The sequence below is a fragment of the Callithrix jacchus genome, chromosome 14, assembly GCF_049354715.1.
Source record: "Callithrix jacchus isolate 240 chromosome 14, calJac240_pri, whole genome shotgun sequence".
NCBI classification, from domain to species: Eukaryota; Metazoa; Chordata; class Mammalia; order Primates; family Cebidae; genus Callithrix; species Callithrix jacchus.
Window position 1 is genome coordinate 26,910,285 of NC_133515.1, and position 23,625 is coordinate 26,933,909.

Genomic DNA, 23,625 nt, shown 5'->3' on the forward strand with positions numbered 1-23,625 from the left:
AATAGCAGCGTTTTCTCACTCTTGAAAGTGCAACACCTAAAACAACTAAAGTGTAACCATAGTTTCTTTTTCTTTCTTCAAATGAATTTTTCTACTCTTGGAGAGGCTGGTCCCAGTTGTGCTGCTCATCAGATATGTGTATTACTGTGATAATGTGGTTTTCCTCTTTGTTTTCCAGTTTCTGGAAGAAAATGCTGATCCCTCTGCCTCTGAAATTCAGGAGGAATTAGAACAATACACAACTGAAATTGTGCAGAACAACCTCCTGGGGTCCCAGGGCTCACATGTGAGTTAACACTGTCTTTCTCCCACACTGTTTTTGGCATCATTTTATCACTTTCTCTCTATGCTGTCCTTTACATATACTTCTGGCTTCCTAAAGTAGACCTGGGTTTGAATCTGAGCTCTGCCTCTCATGAGACCTGCGACCTCACTAATTACACACCTGTGTGAATGTCTACTTCCTAATCTCTAACGGCTACCTGCAGGACCAATGAGAGGTTATGTGACATTAGATGGTTTCGGTATAGCATCCAGCAAGGCTTTTCTTAAAAAATGGCATCAGGTCTTTTTTCCTTCTCCAACACTTCTCTCTAACCCACTGCTACCTTATTCTCCCCTCCATACATTGCCTAAGTATTAATTTGTTCAATGAATGAATGAATGGGTAGATAATTCACCTGTGATACTAGTCTTGAAATCTGCTTCACCTCATGTCTCGGTTTCAGAGCAGAGATGCTGATTTAATTCCAAGTGGAGTTACAAAAGCTCCCAGATGGTTCCCATCTGCTGCCAGGTGCAGTGCCACTCATGTGGCTGGACTGTGGATGTGCCTTTCTCAGAACCCTGAGGTCCATCTGAGGGAGGCCAGCTGCATCCAGAGGGTTTCGTTTTACAAGTGAAAGTAACTAGTGTTAATTACTGAGTTCTGGTTGTATTTCAAGCCCCCGCTGCATTCATGATTCTTTATCTTAGTAAGAGTTTGCCACAGTGGTTACTATTCTTATTTCCGTATTATAATTGAGAAAACTGAAGGCTTAAAGAGGTCACTCAGTAATTGTCAGAGTTCAGCTATATTAGGGTTCTGTGGAAGATTTTGTTTAAGAAAGTGGTGGTGGGGATGTTTCCTCTGTTTAAAAATAAAAGGTGAAAACTGTAAATATATTGGATTCTCTTCAAAATGGTACTCCAAGGTTCTCTGACTTTTATTTTTAACAGGTAAAGAATGTGTGTGAGAGCAGGAGCAAGATAATTGCTTTCTTCTGGAAGACACACATGAATCCTAAGCGCTGTCCCCACTGCAAGTGAGTATCAGGGCCTTTGCCCCCAGTGAGACATCTCTGGGCAGTCACTCATTGCTATCATTCCATGTCTTACTAGGTTTTTTTCTCTCCTCAATCACAACTGTCCTCCCGCACAGGACTGGGCGATCTGTTGTCCGAAAGGAACACAATAGCAAGTTGACGATCACGTTTCCAGCCACGGTGCACAGGACAGCTGGCCAGAAGGACTCCGAGCCCCTAGGTAAGCAGGCTGGGTCTGGAGAGGAGCTCGCTGGCCACATGTGTCCTGAACCCTGGGAATACCTGGTTCTTCTCCACTCTACTCCATGCGGTCTCTGCTGCATTTGAGAGGGGCTTGCAGAGATACAGTGTGCAGGCCTCTGGGGGATGAGGGGACCCTGGCGAGTGCCGAGCTATGCCTCTCACACGGGAGAGCTGATGGAAGGGGCTGCTTTATCAGGCAGTGCTCCACATTTGCCTCTTGCCTTAAGTGTTCATTTTTCTGAAAGATTTTTCAGGAAGAAATTAAGAAATTTATCTGGCAAGTATTTTGAAACATTTTACCATTAAACAGGTGTGGATCTATTTTGGAGTAAAATGTCAGCGAATAATTTTAAAGAAAACTGCAAGAATTCAACAAAACATTAGCACCTCCTGCAGGCTACTCCCAGCTGTCCACCAGATCTCCCCCCACCCTTTCCCCTGGGTAGAGTTCTTTCCTCAGCTCTGCGTCACCCTAGCTCTGCTTGGGAAAAATTTGGAGAGACTTAATACGTGTACTTTTTAATTTTTAATAGTTGTAGACTTGTTTAAAAGTGTTTTTTTATTTTTATTCTGAAGTAGTCAGAAGGTTAAAGTATTCTGAGACTGAAAGCAGTTTCTACTGTGTAGTATGTGCTGTGTAGATGTTAACTGTTCATTTTTTATTATGTCATCAACGTACCAGGATAGAAAAAGCACAACCTGGCCAGGCATGGTGGCTCACACCTGTAATCCCAGAACTTCGGGAGGCTGAGGCAGGCAGATCATTTGAGGTATGGAGTTCAAGACCAGCCTGGCCAACATGGTGAAACCCCATCTCAACTAAAAATACAAAAATTAGCCAGGTGTGGTGGCAGGTGCCTATAATCCCAGCTACTCAGGAGACTGGGGCAGGAGAATTGTTTGAACCCAGGAGGCGGAGTCTGCAGTGAGCTGAGATGGTGCCACCACACTCCAGCCTGGGTGACAGAGCAAGACTCCTTCTCAAAACAAAAAAAAAAGAAAAAACACAACCTGCAATTGTAACTTGGCTCTGCCCCTTATGCTGAGTGGTGGATAGAAGTCTATTTTGAGGAGCTTCCATTTCCAACTCTGTGTAATGGCATTCATAAAGCCTCTTACCTAGAACTGAGGAAATTTACATGTTTGGAAGTCCACAGCAGTTACTGTTACTAAACCTTTTCCCCAGGGCTTGAGAATATGGAATAGGCGTGGAAATAAGATCCCCTCCTGGAGATGCATGATGTGTCTTTTACATTGAAGACTCTGGCAAGCCCTGGAGTAAATGAAAAACCTGTTTATTATTATTTTTTAAATGTTTTATTTTAGAAAAATTTTTAGACTTAACCAAAAAGTTAGCAAACATAGTACAAAGAATTCATTTATACTCTTTACTTCATTTGCCCTAATGTAACATACTAGATTACCATGGCGTGTTTGTCAAAACTGAGTTTAACATTGGTGCAACACTATTAACTATCCACTTTTTGAATTTCACTGGTTTTTCCAGTTATTTCCTTTTTTTGCTCCAGGATCCAATCCAGGATACCACATTGCATTTAGAAAGCCTATTTAATTTTGTTTTTTGGTTGGCAGTTAACACCGTAAGAGTAGATTTTCCTATTAAACACTTACTGTTAAATAGCCCTCAAAACAATTTTTTCTTAATACCAGTTGGGAATTGCTGCTGTATCCCTTAGGATGCTTTATAAAATGTTCATAGATTGAGAACAAAGATGGGCAGAATTCTAGAAGAATAGTTTCCGTGGGGCAAATGTCCAGCAAGTAAGTAGCCTTTCAATGCCTTCACCAAACCCATTCTTCCGAAGTCATCTTTCATTGCACCCATGTGAATGTGATGGTACAACCAAAAGCCTGTGCATTAGAAACTAGTAGGCTGTAGTTCTACAGCTCCAGGCTTGGGTGTTTAGTATTTAGCACACATTTATTCGTTGGCATTCAGCGTTATGCCAAGGACCATGTTTGTGGTGAGCACAATGCCACAATACAGAGCAGACCATGTGGTCTCTGCTCTCTGAAGGGGCTGCAAGTGACATAGACCAGAAACTCAGGGCAGCACATGATGTCGAGGAAGGTAAGAACTCTCAGTGTGGGTCTGACCATGCTCCGGGTACCAGAGGGAATCAAAAAGGTCTGGGCCAGGCGCAGTGGTGGCTTATGCCTATAATCCCACCACTTTGGGAGGCTGATCATCTGAGGTCAGGAGTTCGAGACCAGCCTGACCAACATGGTGAAACCGTGTCTCTACTAAAAATACAAAAATCAGCAGGGTATGGTGGTGCATGCCTGTAATCATGTTACTCAGGAGGCTGAGACGGGAGAATTGCTTGAACCTAGGGAGGCAGAGGTTGCAGTGAGCCAAGATTATGCCATTGCACTCCAGCCTGGGCAACAAGAGTGAAACTCCTTCTCAAAAAAAAAAAAGTGAGGGCCATGCCTGAGTAGTCCCCATGGACTGGTGATTCCTCAAGAAGTGCTGTCAGCATGGAAATGCCACATGTGTTGCTCCAGTGCGCTCCCTGTGCTTCTTGTGCACCCCGAGCCTCACAAGGCACATTAACATTTAAAACGAGGATTCATATAGCCAAGAGACTTCCACTCATTGTGATCCCAGATTATTTGATCTCTGAATCCCTTTTTCCTATGGCATCTCTTACAGCTGAAAGAAACGCACATTCAAGTTGCTCTAAAATCCCAGCTAAGCAGAAGTCACTGTTGCAAGCTACAGAGGTTCTTGTTAGGAGGGGGTGCAGCTCATGTGAGGAGCTGGCCTTCCACAGCTCTTTTCTGACTCTAAGGTCATGTGATTGAAGAACAACCTCTGCCTTCACGGTGACGAAACTGCAGTGGGGACATTGCTGGGACAGGAGCTGAGGAGATGAACCAATCTTCTTCAGCCTTTCCAGCCTGTTTAGTGGAAGAGGAAAGTCAGACATTCATTTCCAGAAATGCTCGTAAAATGCAAGTTAATGGATCTGTTTTCTCCCACTGAACATATGTAGCTTTCTAATGCTGTGGTTGTCCCTGAAGTTCAAGGCCATTCTTCATTGCATACCCGTGCTTCCTTCAATTGCAGTAACTCATTGACATATTCTGCTTTGATAGACATCAACACTTCAAACGTGCAGGCTCCTTGATTTAGCAATTCTGCTTCTGTGACTTTATCCTAAGGAATTAGAATACTCACTGTGTTGTTTGAATAGTTTAGAACTGGACATCACTTAAATACCTATTAATAGAGACTAGTTAAAGTATGATGCATCTGTTAATTGTTCTTCAAGTAAGAGATTTCTCTAAAAACTTGTGATGACATATCCTCTGCATATTTTAAAGAAACTAGCTGGAGAATTGGAGGTGGAATGAAGCTAGTTTTTAAAAACAGAAGGAAAGGCAAGAGTGGTATTTTTAAGTATAGATTATTTTAGGCTATTTTGAACATCTATATTTGAGCTATGTACTCTTAATTTAGAATTTGCTACAAGCTGGACACCCTGTCAGGTGTTAGGAACACAGGCAAGGCATACTTCCTGCCCTGATAGGGGAATAAAAAGAGAAAATTGAGCAATGCTTAGTTTCAGTTGATGTATCTAAAAAAGGTTTTTTGAGTTTTGTTTGTTTTTTGTTTTAAGACAGTCTCACTCTGTTGCCCAGGCTGGAGTGCAGTGATATGATCTCAGCTCACTGCAGCCTCTGCTCCCGGGTTCAAGCGATTCTCCTATTACAGCCTCCTGAGTAGCTGGGAGTACAGGCATGTGCCACCATACCTGGCTAATTTTTGTATTTTTAGTAGAGATGGGGTTTCTCCATGTTGGCCAGGCTGGTCTCAAACTTCTGACCTCAGGTGATCCACTCACCTTGGCCTCCCAAAGTGCCCAGAAAGTTTAGATAATTAATTATCTAAATGCTTGGACCCTACCTTCTGAATGGCAACCTGAAGTCCAGTTTTCTAACATAATCTGGGTATAACTGGTAGACAGCATCCCAGACTGTTCTTGCTTAGTCTGAGAAACCAAGCCTAATCTATTCCTCACACACCAGTATTTTTGTAAAATGAAGTCAATATATATTTACCCATGAAAATATTTCTACGTATTTATCCATAATTCAACTATGTGAACCTTTCTGGTAAAAACCAGGCAAGTAAAGATACTTAGTATAATATTACTTATAATAGCAAAAAATGGGAATCAATCCAGATGTCCAATTATGAGAATATGGTTAAGTAAATTAGAAATCATCCTCAATGGAATATTACATAGCCATGAAAAAATGGTGATCAGGCCAAAGTTACATAGCAACATGTAGAAATGCTGACAAGATGATACTAAATAGGCAAAGTAGTTTGCAAAATAAATCCACACTGAAGATTACAGTTGTGTAAAATACTTGCATAGACAAAAGGCCTGGAAAACAATATATAAAAGTGATAGGAGTTATGTTAATGTATGGGATTGTGGATAATGTTTTCTTTTACTTCGCTTTTTTTTTTTAAGGTTTTATACAATGGCCATATGGTTTGTATTACTACAGAAGGAACATTAAGGGTCTGAGAATATGCTACCATAGAGATTTTTTTTTGTGATCAAGTTGCAGACTCGGATAAAGAATTGATAAATCCCATTGCAGAAAGAGTATCTGTTACTCATGTATTGTGCTTTGAATCTCCTTCTCGGCTCCAGGAATTGAGGAAGCTCAGATGGGAAAACGAGGATACTTAACACCCACCAGTGCCCGTGAACACCTTTTTGCCCTGTGGAAGAATGAAGGTGCTATATCAGGCTAAAGAAATAGCCTTTATCTTCTCTAGCCTTTAATTTCCTGGACTCATTAACCCTGCCTTATTACTTCTTTTAAGTCCTGATGATTGTAGCTCTTTCCTGGAACTGATCCAGAGGTTTGGGGCAGTCTTCAGGGCACATTGATATTGAGATGTCATAGAGGAGGGGAGGTCATACCCAGCACCAAAAACATGACAATTATTGCAGTTGAGCCTGGTTATCAAATGACAGCTGCAGGTGGGCCTTGCTTAATATAGGTTGGCATATTTTCAGAAGGTTCAGTATAACTTATTTTAAATGCCCATAAGTAAAATGCTTTGTCCTCCTGTGAATAAAGGAATGAATTCTGTCTTTTTTAAACAGGGATTTTTATACATTTCAGTTTCTACTATAGGAGAAATCATTCATTCCCTTTTGAGTGTGTAACAAACCCTGTGCAATGTATTCAAACCCTTATGAGAATGTGTTGTGGAATGCTGACTATAACCTCTGTGTAATAAGCACTTAAAAATGAACATGTTGTTAAACAGGTATCAGGAAAAAAAGGTCACTGGAGTTAGTATGATGGCTTTTGGGGCAGGCCCTAGCACATTTTAATCTTTTTCTCTAGGCATTTTTTAAAGGAACCAGACACCTGAAATATAGCTTTGATCCACAGAAGATTTTTTTCTTGGCAGCACCTGTTAGAGGTAGAAGGTAGGGTTATTTTTAAGGAGACTAGCTTAAAAAATTTCTTTTTACTCAGTGTGTTTTATAAAGATCAAAGTAATAAATATGTGTGTGGTATGTATGTGTTTTAGTAGTCCAGGAGGGTGATTCAAAACAAGTGAAGTTTCTTCCCCATCCTTGCCCTTCTCAGTCCCTGGGTTAAGAGCTATGTGCCTGTAGTACCTGTCTTTATGCCGTCATATCCCCTGCATACAAACTGTCATGTACACAGAGGCTATTTTTTGTTTTTATAAAGAAAAATGAGGCCAGGTATGGTGACTTATGCCTCTAATTACAGCATATGGGAAGCTGAGGCAGGTGGATCAATTAAGTCCAGGAGTTCGAGACCAGCCTGGGCAACCAAGCAAAATGTCATCTCTTAAAAAAAAAATACAAAAATTAGCCAGTCACGATGGCACACACATGGAAGGCTGGGGTGGCAAGATTGCCTAAGCCTGGGAGGTCAAGGCTGCAGTGAGTCATGATTGCACCACTGCACTGAAGCCTGGGCAACAGGAGTAAGATCTTGTCTCAAAAAAGAAACAAAGAAGAATGTGACCTTAATTCTATATATTATCTTGAATTCTGTTTTTTCCTCATCTCAGTAGTATTTTTATGGTTGTCCTCCTATGCCCTTATTGATAGATTTAAATGGTCTCCTTGGTTTATTTATTTCCAACACAGGATTCTTTCTGAACTACCTTTTTTCGGGAGTGGACAATGATGGTATGGAGTCCAGATTCAACCCCAGTGTGTTCTTTCTAGATTTCTTGGTGGTGCCGCCCTCAAGGTAATACCCTTTAATTAACTTATTTCACTTGGAATACACATGTTAAGGAACTGAATCATGACCTCTAGGAGAGGCGGAAGGGCGGAGGGCACTGAGAGACAAAGCTCCAATTTTGCTCCAGGTGCAGGTGGTAGAAGGGCTTGCTTTCCTTCCCATTTGCTGTGAACGTGATAGGAATGTTGGTTGTTTTTGTTGTTTTTTTTTTTTGAGAGAGAGCCTCATACTGTCTCCCAGGCTGGAGTACAGTGGCATGATCTTAGCTCACTGCAACCTCCGCCTCCCAGGTTCAAGTAATTCTCCTGTCTCAGTCTCCCAAGTAACTGGGATCACAGGCATGCATCACCACACCCAGCTAATTTTTGTATTTTTTGTAGAGATTGGGTTTTACCATGTTGGCCAGGCTGGTCTTGAACTCCTGACCTCATGTGATCCACCCACAGCTTCCCAAAGTGCTGGGATTATAGGCTTGAGCCACTATGCCCAGCCAGATTGTTGGTTGGGAATATTGGTTGTTTTGAGCGTGGTGGGGTGTGCTTCCTATAGTAGGCATGAGTGAGAGGCTGAAGAACATGACCTTTTCGTCACACTAAACATTCGTTGATTCTGTATGTCCCCCTGCAGGTATCGCCCAGTCAGTCGCTTGGGAGACCAAATGTTTACCAATGGCCAGACGGTGAACTTGCAGGCTGTCATGAAGGATGTAGTTCTGATTCGAAAACTTCTGGCATTGATGGCCCAAGAACAGAAGCTACCAGGGGATGTGGCAGTACCCCTTACAGATGAGGTCAGGGCTGCCCTGGTGCCGCTGTGATAAGTATACACGCTTAGTGGATGCAGATACTCGGTGCCCAGAGATGCTTCCTGGGATGTTCTGTGCAGCTGGCGGCACCCTTAGTGTGAGCTGTGGGCTTAGGGGGCACCTAGGAACATTAGGGGGACATGCATGGGTCTGAGCATGGAAAGGTCTGGGTTCTGGTCTAGGTTCTACTGCGAACGACCATGCCAGGTGACACTAGTTGAGTCACTTTCTTATACTAGTGTCTGCTATAAAATGCATATGATTTGTGGTAAGATTTCACACCTAGATTGTTCCAGGCTACCAGCTCTCAGCAGCTCTAGGGAAAACAGCCTGCTTCCCTCAGGCTCTGGGAGTGTCCCTTCTGGGTCATAGTACTAGAGCTCATGTCACCAGCTCTATTTTGGACACGTTAATGTCTCCAGCATTAGGGTCAGGAAGGCGGTATTGCAGAGTGGGAATTCTCAGGACAGTTTCAACTAACATTTCCTGAGCCCCTTCTGTGTGCCAGATTCAGTAGCAACTTTTCAGTGGGTACCTAGGTGAACTGGGCACCCAGGAAGCTTACTGAGGTCACCAAGATCTATCCCAGCTCTAAAATACTGTCTGGATGCAAATACACAGCTTTCAGAAGACAGGGTTCTCAGACCCCAGCCACTGGGACAGTCCTGCTGTCTGCCAGGCCCATCACAAGGTGGCGCCACTGTCTCCTGGACATGCTGCGGGTTACACTTAGGGCTTTCTTTGGTTTTGCTTGTTTCCTGATTGGTCAGCATTGGTGTGCTTTTAAAAACTCCTTAGGGTAAGCGAAATCGGCCATCTACAGGCCTTAGTGCAGTTTCTAAGGAAAGATCTTGGGATAACTGTACCCAGTGACCAGGGCTGAGAATCTTAGTTTGATATCCTTTAAAAATCGGGCATCTTGGCCAGGCATGATAGACCTGTAATCCCAGCACTTTGGGAGGCCAAGGCAGGAGGTTCATTGAGCCAAGGAGTTTTAGACCAGGTAGGCAAAGTGGCGAAACCCTGTCTCTACCAAAAATACAAAAAATAGCTGGGTGTGGTGGCTCATGCCTGTGGTGCCAGCTACTCAGAAGGCCGAGGGGGGAGGATTGCTGGGGTCAGGGAAATCAAGGCTGCAGTGAGCCATGATCACACTATTGCACTTCAGCCTGGGTGACAGAGTAAGACTCCCATCTCAAGAAATTAAAAAATATTGGTCATCCCCTTTGTCAAACAAATGCTTGGTTTCTGAGGGGTGAATAACATCCTCTGATTCCTGTGTCCCAGTGCCCTCTTTCCTTGTGATTGACAGGACCTGTCTTTATCTTCCCCCTTACTCTCGGTGTTCCATCCCCATGGCAGCCCTTACCAGGCACCGTCTGGGCACTGGGGATATGCCAGTGAGACAAGTTCTCACTCATTTCACAGTCACTGGCCCTGAGCCAGGTAATGCCATGAGCAGTGAGTTGGGCTTACAGGGCCCGGTCATCATGCAGGTGACCCTGTCTCTCTCTTGGACTCCTTTAGCCAGAAGGGGACCCTGAGTGTTTTATGTAGAATATGTCTATTTTCCCTGCAATTAAAGAAGGCTCCTGTGTTCCTCAGGGTTGAAGACAAGCCCATTTCATTACTACTAGGTTTTCATGACATTCTCATTTACTGAATCTTCACCCACCCTTACCCTCCCACCTCAAGACACTGACAGGTTTCTTCTCTCATCTGCCCACACTGGAAGACAATGGACCATCTGTCTAACACTCCTTGTGTCATACCCAACCGATGGGACAGTAGTGGCCACACAGTGTCAATAGGTGGTGCTGTAAGCCAGCTGAAGGTTTCCGTGTATTTCTGTCCCCTGGGTAGGAAGTAGGAGAAGAGGAAGAGATGGAGCTAGGGGCAAAAATATTAAAAAAGGATTGGTTAACTATTCCATTGAGGTTTGGCAATCAGCCAGTAACTTGATATAGTTCAGCTGGGGACCCACATCTTGACTGGTGACATAGAATATCATATGGCAAACCTAGTTCCTTTTTTGTTGTAAATTATTTTATTTCTTCCTTGATAATTTAGAGGGACTGTCTTCAAACCAGTACAAATATTTCATACATAATACCTGGCCATTTTTTAACCAATTGAGTAATTCGTTGCATAATAAGCTACCTCATGTCTTTCAGCAAAAAATGCATTAAATGTGAAAAGTAAAGACATTACATAATGAATTAGGACACAATTAAAATACTTCTTTGGGGGAGAGGACACTACACTTCTAATCAATGAACAGAAATGTTTTTATAGTCCAGAGGTCTTTTTTTTTTTTTTTTCACACCTATTATGCCATGAATTCATAGGGAATAGATTCCAGCAGCCCAGGCTCCTTCCATTGGTTCTCACAGTGTGTGCTGCTGTGGGTGGAGCAGGCTGGCACGTCAGCTGAACCCAGGTGTCTTTCTCTTTGGCTTCTTTCTTTTTCTGACCATTTTCCTTCACATGTTTCAGGAAGCTGTCTCGACTCTGAGAGTGCTTAATGTGCTCAATACCCACATTAATTCTCTTGGCAAGAATCTTGCCTTTAACTTTGTTTACAACAGTGCCAACAGCATGCTGGGTAACGTTGTAGACTCTTCCAGTTTAGCCATGGAAACACTGTGGGGCTTCCTTTTTGAACAGTACCCATTCTCTTGATGTCTACAATATCACCTTTCTTTTTTTTTTTTTTTTGAGACATTTGAGACAGAGTCTTGCTCTGTCACCCAGACTGGAATGCAGTGTGTGATCTCGGCTCACTTCAACCTCCTCCTCCTGAGTTCAAGCAGTTCCCTGCCTCAGCCTCCTGAGTAGCTGGGATTACAGGTGCCTGCCACCACACCTGGCTAATTTTTGTATATTTAGTAAAGATGGGGTTTCAGCATCTTGGCCAGGCTGGTCTTGAACTCCTGACATCATGATTCACCCACCTTGACCTCCCAAAGTGCTAGGATTACAGGTGTGAGCCACTGTGCCCGGCTTGAGTAGAGAACTTCATAAGAAATGTATTGATGTGGGAAGGACTTCTTAGTTTTCAGGAATTGCATATGAAGGGACTTGGGCAAATACCATAAGAAAGGAGCATGCTTATAAATTTTGAGTTCGTCTTACTATTAGAAAGAGACAGGCGGGTAAATATGTAATGCTGCTAATGTCTGAGCAGATAACTGAGTACTTACGGACACATACTTACAAGACTGATTTATTAGCACATTGGTCTCTGATCGGTCAGGTTCGGAGGACATAGAGTGCATAGTTGTCAGAGCCAAGGTAAGAAAGAAAAATTAAATCAAGCCAGGCCTTCTAGAGCTTTTTTCCATGCTTGTTTTCTTGGTTTTATCTTCCAGGGAAAAGACTCTTTGATTACTATTGACAGAGCCTTTCTGAGTACAATTCCAGGGCAGTCCTTCATAGACAAACTTTACAACATTTGGATTCGCCTTCAGAGCCACGTCAATATTGTGTTTGATAGCGAGATGGACAAGCTAATGACAGACAAGTACCCAGGCATTAGGCAGGTGAGCAAAAAACTGGATTCCCATTGCTAGTTGCAGAGGGTACGTAGTAAACCTTGTGTATTGAAACAAGAAACTAATAAGCATAGCTGGTCATGATGGCTCACAGCTGTAATCCCAGTACTTTGGGAGGCTGAGGTGAGCAGATCGCGAGGTCAGGAGATCAAGACCATCCTGGCTAACACAGTGAAACGCCATGTCTAGTAAAAATACAAAAACATTAGCTGTGCATGGTTGCATACACCTGTAGTCCCCGCTGCTCAGGAGGCTGAGGCAGGAGAATCGCTTTAATCTGAGAGGCGGAAGTTGCAGTGAGCCAAGATCATGCCACTGCACTCTGGGTGACAGAGTGAGATTCCATCTCAAAAAAAAAAAAAAAAGAAACTAATAAGCATACGGGAATCCTTGTTAAATGTTTTTCATGGCCTTTTTTTTTCCATAAAGATCCTGGAGAAGAAAGAAGGCCTGTTCCGAAAGCACATGATGGGAAAGCGAGTGGACTATGCTGCACGCTCAGTCATCTGCCCAGACATGTACATCAACACCAACGAAATTGGAATTCCCATGGTGGGTGGGTGTGTGTGTGTGTAGGGTGCATTTGCTTCCTGTGGGCGGCAGACGAGAGTGTGCAGAGGGCTGGGGACAGGATGTGCAGCAGGTTATAGTGGCTTGAGCAGAACTACCTTCTGCCCCTTCCTGGACAGCCCACAAGGAGGTAACTGGAAGCTGCGTGATGGCATTGCTCTCACTCCATGCCAGGCTTATAGACACCTTCTACCCACAAGTCAGCACCAGGGAGCTAACTGTGGAGTATTCCACATCCCCACCCCCATAGCTTCCTCCTGCTCACCTCAGCCTAGTCTTTTGACCTTCCTCACCAAATTGAATACATGATGGGAAAGGAAGAGGGCATGGGGGATTTCAGTCCTATGTACTTTCTAGGCATCAGAAATCTGTACTCTGGGTTACTGGGAAGAGGAAAGGGAGCAAGCCCCAGAGAGAGGCATGTGCATGTTGTCCCTGCCCTGTTTTGCTCCTCAGGGTAAGTAGCTTGATATTCACCTGTTAGTGCTCTCCCCAAGCCCCGCTCCGGGAGCCGGCTTCATCTCACTTCCTTAGCACTTCATGCCTTGGTGCTCAGCAGCAGCAGCCTTTAATCGGCTTCCTCCTTAATGGGCCTTGAGGTCAGTAATGTGAAGGTGGTTTAATTGCCTCCGGGGAGAGCCTCATTTCCTCGCATGCTACCACCTCCGTCTCTCTCTGGGGACTGGTGATGAGCAGTGCTGAAGTGTTCTTTCCGATCATCCTGCGTGCCCATGGCCTCATCTCTGTGGCACACTTGGGCTTCCTGGACAAAGGCATGATGTGTCAGCAGACAGGAGTCCGAGAAGGCCCAGTCCTGTGTCCACTGCCTTCTGGGAACCGTAGTCCTTGCATCCAAAAGCTGGATCACATGGTGAGAACCAGCTTTACAAAGTCCAGGGGTGACATTCCCAAATCTGAGGCCCTGAGGACACATGTATCGAGTTTTGGTTGTACTCTTTGGACAGAGAGCAGGGGCCACTCCTGTTGGCTTTGACCTCATAGTGTCCCCAGCTCTGGCAGAGACCTTTCATGCTGCCTCTTCTATCTTCCTAGGGTGCTAGATTTCTCTTTCTTGAGTCTGGGTTTGTTTGATAATGGCTTGTCCCTGGAGGAGAGACTCTGAAGTCTCTTCTCTGTCTACCTACAAACTGCCCAAAGTCTCAGTGCCGTGGTAGCCTGGGGCATAGGTATTCCACACAGGATAGCTGTTAAGAGCAGAGTGGATAGAACTAACTGCCTCTGGCCCCTTGGATCACGTGCTTCCTATAGAGCACTATTGACAGCTGCCACAGGAGCAAGGAGCTAGAGACCAACAGTGAAGCACAGACTAGTCTGCTTCCATATAAAGCAGTGTCCGTGGTAGAGACACTAAATAGATGAACAAGTACATATATGTTCTGTTGGATGGTGATGGGTGATAAGTGCATCAGCAATAGTAGAGCAGGCTTAGGCTGAGGAGTGCAGGGGCTGGGGTAGCTTGAAGAGCCCTCTGAGAAAGTGCTGCTGCACGGTACCTGTACAAAGCTAGACAGGTTCCTTTATGCAGGATGTCTCAGAGCCTCTGGTGTATTTGTGTACATTTGGAAGCATTAGGGGTTTATAATATTCAGTAGTTCAAGAACTCATTTAACCCGGGAACTTGTTTTACTTGGAGTGTATTCCAGGCCTAGCATTAAACACAGCACACTGCATTTTCTCAGGTATCAGAGGAATGTGTCAGTTTCATCTCAGGTACCACCTTAATTATAATGTCTGCCAGAACTGCAGAATTGAGAAGTTTCAGTGCCATGTCTGGGCTCAGGGACAGTGCCATGATCCATTAGTGATGTCTGCTGGGGTGGATGAGGGATGCTGTAGTGTTTGAGGACAGGCATTTGCCGCCTATCTCAAGCAAGTGCTCTGACACCTTTGGGAACTTTGAGTTTATTGGCAGATAAGAAAATGAAGTTTTAGAGTGGGTTAAAAAATTGTAATACATAAACTGCAGCACTTAAATTTTTCTCCTCAGACTAACTGCTAGAAAAGGAGGCCTGGTCTCTATAGCATTAAGGGAGCTGCAGAAGCCAGGCAGGAAGTTACTTCACCCACTGAAAGGCCTTCTTGGCCAAGTCAGATAGCTCCCCCACATTTTGGGGGGAAAGACACAGCCTATTAAGACAGATTTGGGGCCCATGAGACCATTTTTTCTCCCTGCCCTGAATTTCTGCCTCCACTCCTCATTTCCAGGTATTTGCCACAAAACTGACCTACCCGCAGCCAGTTACTCCGTGGAATGTTCAGGAACTTAGACAGGCAGTCATCAATGGCCCCAACGTGCACCCAGGAGCCTCCATGGTCATCAATGAGGATGGCAGCCGCACAGCCCTGAGTGCTGTGGATGTGAGCCAACGAGAGGCTGTGGCCAAGCAGCTCCTGACTCCAGCCATGGGGGCACCTAAGCCCCAGGGAACAAAAATTGTGAGTAATGGGCAGCTTTGATCAGGGACCCATCCAGCTCCTGTTTAGATCCCAGTGACTGGCGGCCATCAGGTGTGGCTCCAGTGCACACTGACACAGGAACCCATCCCTAGGAAGAAGCTCCCCGACACGTGGGTGGCTTTTAAGATTCACTTTGTAGTCCCAGAGAGAAAAATGGCTGCCCTTGAACAGGACTACTCAAAGGGTAGTCCCTGGACACTCAGTAGCAGCAGCAGTGGCATCCCTGGAACTTGTGAGCAATGCAGATCCCTCCACCCTTGCTGAATTCTAATCTCTGAGAATAGAGTTTGGAATCTTTCTTTATCATGCTTTCCAGAGGGTTCTTCTGTATGTTGACGTTTGAGAGCCAACAACTGGCAGGTTATAACTAATGTTTCCATTTTGGGTGATTGCTAATGCCAGCCCATAGTGCTGTGGTAGGGGATCCTGAGGCTCTATCCGGTTCCACTGGAAGGAGCACATGATCGATTAACAATGTTGCTGAGTGCATGAGATCAGCAGGTGACAGCTCTGTGGCTTTGTTACATAATTGCCATTCCTGCCGGGAGGGGAGTAGCAGATGACCCCTAACCAGGCAATGGTGGCAGCAGTTGTTGGAGGGAAATGGATTCAATTTGGGTATAACCCACAAGTGACTACCAGAGTCAGCAGGTGGCTGCCTGGATTTTCCTCATCCACCTGTACGGCAGGCAGGCCTCTCCTTGCCCTCTGCCCATCCATACTGCATGGCTGACCTGCTCTTCTTTGACACTGAGTTCAGCTCTGCAAAGTTGCATCAGCCTTGAAGGAACTTTGGAGGCACAGAGAGGAAAAGGAAATGCTCCTGGCCTTGTTGCAGTGCCCATCACTGCTCACCACAGGCCCTCTTGCTTCCTCTCATTCTCAGTGCTCTCTGAGGGACAGCAGTAATACACTACCTGTTTTCTCCTTTGGTGATGGGGCACATACAAACACAGATCAAGTTACCTCTTGTTCTTTTCTAGTGCACAGAGTAAGGTTTGTATTCAGGTTCGTAAAATCAGTCTGCCTGGAGTGCCTGGTGTTTTGCCAGGCACTGTGTGAGCAATGCAAAAAGAAGCAAGGTGTGTTTCATTTCACTTACGTTTAACTCAGTTCAAACGTGTGAAACAGACTCACAGTAGGAAAGGATGAGAGACAGACTAGGAGAAGAAGTGAGGGATGAGGCATTGCTGGTGCCCCCTGCATGCTAGCACTTTGCATTCCTTTTACATGGATCCTCACCACCCTGGTGTTGACAGCATGGTGGGGGAACCACTAGGAAGGGAGTGTATGAACGCATTGCTGTTGCGAAGGGGTGTGGTAGGCACCATAGGAAACAGCAGCTATGGACAGTGACTTTAAGCACATAATGCCCAAGAAGAAACAGGCTTGAGGGGAATGTGTAGGGCAAGTGGGCAGTGAGAGTTTGGGGTCATCAGGAGGCAACTGTGAGCCAGGTGCTGGGGCCAGCCTCTGGGCTAAAGAGGGTACTGAAGGCAGTGAACTCTTGCTGCTCCCTCAGGCCTCAGCAAGCCCTCATTCCTCTGGGGTCAGACAGTAAATATTTCCAACATCCTGGGCCATGCAGGCTCTGTTGCAGCTGTCAGCTCTGCTACATAATGCCAAAGCAGCCACAGGTAGTACACAAACAAATAGGCATGGCTATGTTCCAGTGATGTAGGAATTCACTCAGGGTGGTGGCAAAAATATTAGAGAAAGTTATAGACTATAGTCTCAAACCCTTTGAGAAGGCCTAAAGGATTTTTCTATAGTTCTTGGCTGAAGGCAGCCTAAATCCCCTTTACATTTAGTTAATAAGAAAAGCAAATAAAGTATGTAGAAGAATTTATCTGAATAACTTGTTTACTCACGTGGTCTTAAAACTAGTCTTTGAGCCAGATGGCCTTCTCGGGAAGGTCAGACAGGGATATTACCAACTAACGGTGTTTGCTTTAGGCATCAGAACCTGTCCTTTAATCTTTAACCTCTAATGGTGTTGACTCACGCATTTGTCAATTAAACTTTACGAAATGCAAGCCTCACTGGCTAGTAAGGGTCGGTGGCTGCTTTCTCTTTACAGCACTCTCCAAGCAGTCTGTAAGTGGCCATGGACCCTCAGCCAAACTCGCAAAGCATAGTATCTGTGTGTCAGTGTACTTTATTCACCAATCATTGAGTCAGGGTCTGCAGGACAGACCCCTACAGGTGGTGACCCCAACACAATAAAACTTCATTTACAGAACCAGGTGGCCAGTGTGAGGACTATAGTCTGCTACCGCCAAAACCTGTGTCAGGTGTCCCCCTGTGTTCCCCTCACAGCCAGTGTGCACACTCATCTCTCCACCCTGTATAGCCCTCGTTGCGTTGTGTTCTCACTGTGTGTGCATCCACCTCCACCCTTGAGTTCCTGAGTCTCATGAGTTCAAGGGCAGGATGTGCTCTGCTCTCCCCAGCACCCAGCATGTTGAAGGCCTCGGGAAACCTTGTGGGTTACACAAATCCGGATTGAGGTGCGGAAGGCTCTGGGGTGTGATGACTCTTTGGACTTGACAACAGAGCCCAGCAGCAAAGTCAGGAGATGACTTAAGGAAGGAAAAGGAGTTCTTACATCAGGACCTGGGGGCTGAGGATGATTCATTTATCTCCCCAGATCTCAATGATGTTATTATACATGATACTTACACCACAATACATATGTGCTTATTTATTTGTAATTTTTTTTTTTTTGAGACAAGGTCTCACTCTATCTCCCAGGCTGAAGTGCAGTGGTGCAATCATGGCTCACTGTAGCCTCCACCTCCTGGGCTCAGGTGATCCTCCCGAGTAGCTGGGACCACAGTTGTGTACCACCACACCTGGCTAATTTGTGTATGTTTTGTAGACATGGGGTTTTGCCATGTTGCCCAGGCTGGTTTCAAACTCCTAGGCTGCCTTCCTTGGCCTCCCAAAGTTCTGGGATTACAGGCATGAGCCACTGCTCCCAGCCTGTAATTTCTGAAGACTTTGTCTGATGTGTTACATATGCGTCAGGCCAAGGCTGAAGGGCTGTGTGAAGGTGATTGGGAAGAAAACACTGAGGTCTGGGTGAGGAGGAACCGCAGGCGAGGTGAGGAGGGGAAAGGCCAAAAGGACCTATTTCCCCTGTGAGGTATGAAAACTCTGCCCTATCCCTTGGGCCTTGTAAATAAAAGAGGAAATGGCCCGAAGAGCCGGGGCTCATTGTCCTGCTCAGCAGCCTGCCAGAAGCAGGCCTTTGGCTTCAAGCCTGCCTCTGAAAACTCTGACCCTGGGGCACTGGGGCATGCTAATTTTCACTGCAGTATTTATTTAGAGACAAGAGAAGGGAATGCCTTGGGTTTGGGTTGGCGAGGGGAACACCCTGTGCTCCAGGGCTTCTGTTTGGATTGGCCAGTGCCTACCAGACTGGCCTGTGTACCTTCTCAGCTGTGGCGAGTTTGCTTATGCTGGATGATGTCTCGAATTTGCAAAACTCAAATCCTAGGCCCAGCCTGGCTTTTTGGGCTTAGGCCACAGGTCTAGGCAGTTTCTCCCTTGAGAGGCTAAAGAAAGAAGACCTCAGCTTGTATGACGCAGTCAGACAGCTGCCAGTGCCCTGGGCAGATGCTCATGGGAACCCTCAGAGGTTAGGTCTCCTTGGAAACACGGGACTTGGCAATGGGGAGGGGAAGGTTTGAATTCCTTGGGGAGCAAAAAGACAGACTCCATGCTAGGTACTTTTAGGCTTGCCTTGTAGCACTTGAGGGTTTTGCTCCCTGCATCTCTGAGCTAGAGAGAGAGAACTTTTAGCTTCACTAAGTAGGAATTGGGGAGAGAGTTTTGGGGAGTATCTCTTAATTACCTTTAGCCTCTCTCTTGAATGAGCTTTCTCAATGCAGTTTCATAAATATGGGCAACATAAGAAGAAACTAGACTTGCAATGATTTGTTTTCTCCTACCTGTTATCTGTTGTGATTTAAAGGAGATTTGGGGTGGCAGAGGTTTCACTAAGTCTCCATAATTCCTTTGTACTACAAAGAGGAGCCCTTCAAAATGCATGGGGTGGCAGTGACCTTCATGCATTTGCTTTTTAAGGTGTCACTTTATGTTCAGTGTTTAGGAAGCCCAGTAGTTAATGTAATTAAAGATAAGGGCATTAAGAGTCTTAATGGGCAGTACAGGAAAGTCAGCTTTGTGAGAGAGATGTCTGTTAAAAGGACATGACCAGCCAATTATTTATAAGAGGGAGATAGTATGAGCAGTGGTTATCTTAGAGGGTTGCAATTACTTGTGATTTTTAAATTCTTATCTTTAAAATTGTCTGTATTTTCTGTTTTCCCTCCTGCACAGAGCACAGCACTTGTTCAATATTTCTTTCTTTCTTTAAAAATAAGTTGGAAGCTTTTTTAAAATTTACAAAAGCATCACTTACTCATTATAGGAAGAACAATGCTAAGATGTAAGAAAATAGCTGGGTATGATGGCTCATGCCTATAATTCCAGCTCTTTGAAGGCTGAGGTGGGAGGATTGTTTGAGTCCAGGAGGTTGAAGCTGTAGTGAGCCATGATTGTACCACTACACTCCAACCTGGCGACAGAGAGAGACCCCGTCTCAGAAAAATAGTAACAGCCTGGTGAGGATCCAAGCACATTTTTCCCATGTAGACACACACACACACACATACACACACACAATAGTAACAACCTAGTGAGGATCCAGCCACATTTTTCCCATATAGACACACACACACACAGACACAATAGTAACAACCTAGTGAGGATCCAACCACCTTTTTCCCATATAGACACACACTCACACACACAAACTGGGTTGGTTTTTAAATTGCTTTTTTCATTACCTTACATGTCACCTGGATTTTTTTTTCTTTGCTGTAACACATTATTGCCATCACTTGAATGGCACAGGCCTTGTATATATTTAATTTATACTTGTTCACCACATAATATTCCATAGTGTGGATACACTGTTGCCACTTCATTGGGGCAGTAAGGTTATTTCTAGTTTTTGCTGCTGTAAAGGCTGCTGCATAAACATACATATTCATCTAACTTTGTGTAGGTGCTTTTTTTCCCTGAGGAGCCAACAGGAAATGTGTTTTAAGTGTTCTAATAGCTATTTTCAAACTCCATTGCCAAAAGACTGTGGCAATTTACAGTTCTTAATTTTTGAAGTGCAATAAAATGTCCTCTGAGGGTACTGAACTAAGAACCCTGTGTTCCAGTTCCGGGTCTGATACATGAAGCTGGGCACCTTTTTTGTGAAATGTAGAATTTCTGTTTAGACTAATGTGCTCACATGTGATAATGGGGGGATTCAAGAGTCTGCCAATTCCTTTCTAACCCAGTGGTTGGTTTTACGGTTATGTGCAGTCTTCAGGAGTTGTATCCATTTCTTTCTTCAGATTAATTTTCAGAGGAATCCAGGAACCTGGGAGGGCTATGCATCTCTGAAGAAGAGAGAGACCTATGGTCTTATTTGTTGCTTATACTTCAGAGCTTAGAGCCAGGATCAGGGCTGTAAAGGGCCGGGACCAGAGGGACCCAGGAGGTATTTCTCAGAGCTTTCTAGGGTTTTGCTCCAGATTAAAAATCCCCCTTGCATTTAGTCGACTAGAACATAAGCTAGAAACCACACCTTGGCCAGGTTGAGGTGAGCACTTGGAAAGAGCAGTGGTAATACTGATGTTTGCACTGATCACTCACCTGTCCACTCTGTTCCCAGGTGTGCCGGCATGTGAAGAATGGGGACATTCTGCTACTGAACCGCCAGCCCACCCTGCACAGACCCTCCATCCAGGCCCACCACGCCCGCATCCTGCCTGAAGAGAAAGTGCTGCGGCTCCACTATGCCAACTGCAAAGCCTATAATGCCGACTTTGATGGAGATGAGATGAATGCCCATTTCCCCCAGAGTGAGCTGGGCCGGGCCGAGGCCTATGTCCTGGCCTGCACCGATCAGCAGTACCTTGTTCCCAAGGTAGGTCTGGCCTTGAGGCCATTCCGTTGTCATCATTGGCATGACTTAGTACTTTTAACCTGGGCCCTGCTAGCTTCTGGGGTCAATAGGCAGCCCCAGGACAGGGACAGCTGGAATGGAGGGTCCTAGTTTCTCCCAGGTGGGGCTTTTAGCCGTCTAGTTGCCTAGAGGCTGGGAAATGTTTATTTCTTGCTGCGTTGTAAAATGTAAATCAGGACAGAAATTGTGATAGCTGTCCCAGAAAGCCAACCTTACTAGCTTCGTAATAGGTCTTGTGTTCAACACTGAAGTTTGGATTCTGCAACTTAATAGCCCTCGGCCAGCATTAGTATCCCAACACTGTAATGGTTCTCACGGTCCACACATGACTTTGATCCTTTGTTCTGACAAACATGAGCTTTAAGAAGCAGCCTAACCCCAAGGGCCCAGAAGAGATCCCCCAATAGCCCATGAAGGCATCTCCTCTCCTCTTTGAATCCCTTCCTTCTTTCTCCAAATTCAGTCCTCAAGGGCAACACCATGTGGTCACAGCTGTCCAGAGGGATACGTGGGTAGGACAGAACTTCCTCCCCACTCTCCTGAGCAGCTGACTCATGGCCAGGAGTAGCAGGGGCCTGAGTCAGCATGTGCTCATGGTAGGGACAGAGCGAGGAAAGAGGCAGGCAGCAGGGAAGAGGACAGAGTGTGTTCCAGTGCCTGCTTCGCCCTCACTACCCACCCAGAGGTCTGAGACCTCCCAAACTGTAAGCCTTTTGCACCACAGTGATTCACAATTATACATCATTCATTTGGATCGTGATGGAGTATGAAGAATAATCGTAACGTCAAACCAAGGCTCCCATTTCCCAAGTACTTTTTCAGTGCCATACACTGTGCAGAGAGCACATTAGAGGCTCCTCATTTCACCCTCCCCACAGTCCCTGGAGGTAGGTGCTATTCATGCCCACATTTTACACTTGAAGGATTCATGTAACTTGCCCATGGACACCTAGCTGAGAAGCAGGAGGAAGGACAAGGAGCTCCCCGATCTTCCTGGAGTTTGTGCTGCCACAGGGATGGAGAGCTCTGTACACAGGGAGTGCCTGGGGCTCCTCAGAGATGCTTAGCATCTCTGCTAAGTCAGCATCCTCTGCTCCTTGGAATAAGGCATGTGGTGAGGAGCGTGGTGTTCCGGCCCCCTTTCCTACCAGATGCACCACTGTGGCTTCATGAGGGTCCCAGTTGTTTTAGTTGGCCTTTCCTTTCTCTGGCCACCTTTGTGGGCTGTGGATTAGTGAAGGGACTAAATGTAGGAAGAAGTGGTGATGGGCCCACTCAGATTACTTGGAAATTAAAAAAAAATAAATTTGCTAATTTGAAAAGTGGCTTTTTATGTTCTCATGTAAATAATGTGGCTCTTATGGTGGTGGCAATGAAAGCTGACATTTATTAGGTGGGCCACAGGCCTTAGGCACTGCTGTAAGCAGTTTGTAGACATTCCCTTCCTTATGAGGTTGGTGTGATTTTCAGACAAGGAAACACCAAGTGAGTAGTATGTCAGCCAGCAATGAGACCAAGACTAGAACCCAGCAGCTTTGGATGACTCCTCCCTGCCCCCCACCCATGTACTTGGCTGTGCATGTTCTTAGCTCCACTTGACAGGTGAGGCTGGGACTAAGGGAGAGCAGGTGACAGGAAGCAGCTCCCAGGACTGTGTGGGTCTTTGACTCTCTAGCAGCCGAATCATATTTCACCAGAGGGGATACTACCAGGGAGCAGCAGATGGTTTTTTGCTGGCAGAGTGACTTGAGGGATTCACCGTGTGGGGAGTTGAGGCGCTCTGAAGTCCTCAGACCAACGACCTTGAATGTGCTGTACTTGATTTTGATTGAATAAGGTGCAAAGCTGTAGGAGGCTTCATGCTTGCTTTGTTTCCTGCAGTAGGCTGTAAATCCAAGTGGGCCTCATCACATGCTCATATGCCTAGGAGTTTTAGGTTGGGCATACACTTAAGGGAGACAGGAGAACACAAGTAAATAAGCTTATGTCAATAAATTATTTTCTTAAAAAGAAAAAAGCTTATGGGAGATGACTTGAAGATTCACTGTACTTTCATTGAGTTTCTTTTGTTAGAGGTAAAGAGCTTTTGATTCTTGATAAATTTTATTTAGTCTTTGGTATAAATGCCAAGAAGTGGAATCCTTATATTTGCTAATGGTTATAAAAATGCAACATGCCGTTAGTGTCAGAGTCATGAAAGGATAGGAGCTGATTTGGTTAAATGAGGAAGACCAGTATTTTGGGGTCATTTTTCTTAGTGTATTTTTATTTCCCTTAGTTTCCATATTTCTTTGTTTATAATTCCTTTTCTTCCCTAGCACCAGTTTCTCTTCCTTACCTAACCATAAC

General features: G+C 45.1%; 1 protein-coding gene across 6 annotated transcripts in view; it reads left to right on the top strand.

The window, feature by feature from the left end:
• POLR1A (RNA polymerase I subunit A) overlaps positions 1–23,625 on the top strand; it is a 78,042-nt gene that overhangs the window by 12,421 nt on the left and 41,996 nt on the right. For 2 of the 6 annotated variants that reach the window (XM_078348944.1, XM_002757543.6), the window contains exons 4-13: positions 179–286; positions 1,219–1,304; positions 1,421–1,524; positions 6,245–6,331; positions 7,736–7,841; positions 8,463–8,625; positions 12,012–12,182; positions 12,624–12,746; positions 14,991–15,221; positions 20,983–21,237. In XM_078348944.1, the coding sequence (XP_078205070.1) occupies positions 179–286; positions 1,219–1,304; positions 1,421–1,524; positions 6,245–6,331; positions 7,736–7,841; positions 8,463–8,625; positions 12,012–12,182; positions 12,624–12,746; positions 14,991–15,221; positions 20,983–21,237 (1,434 nt within the window). The remainder of the gene's footprint in view (positions 1–178; positions 287–1,218; positions 1,305–1,420; positions 1,525–6,244; positions 6,332–7,735; positions 7,842–8,462; positions 8,626–12,011; positions 12,183–12,623; positions 12,747–14,990; positions 15,222–20,982; positions 21,238–23,625) is intronic. The other 4 variants (XM_078348946.1, XM_035273408.2, XM_078348945.1 and 1 more) reach the window with 2 other exon arrangements.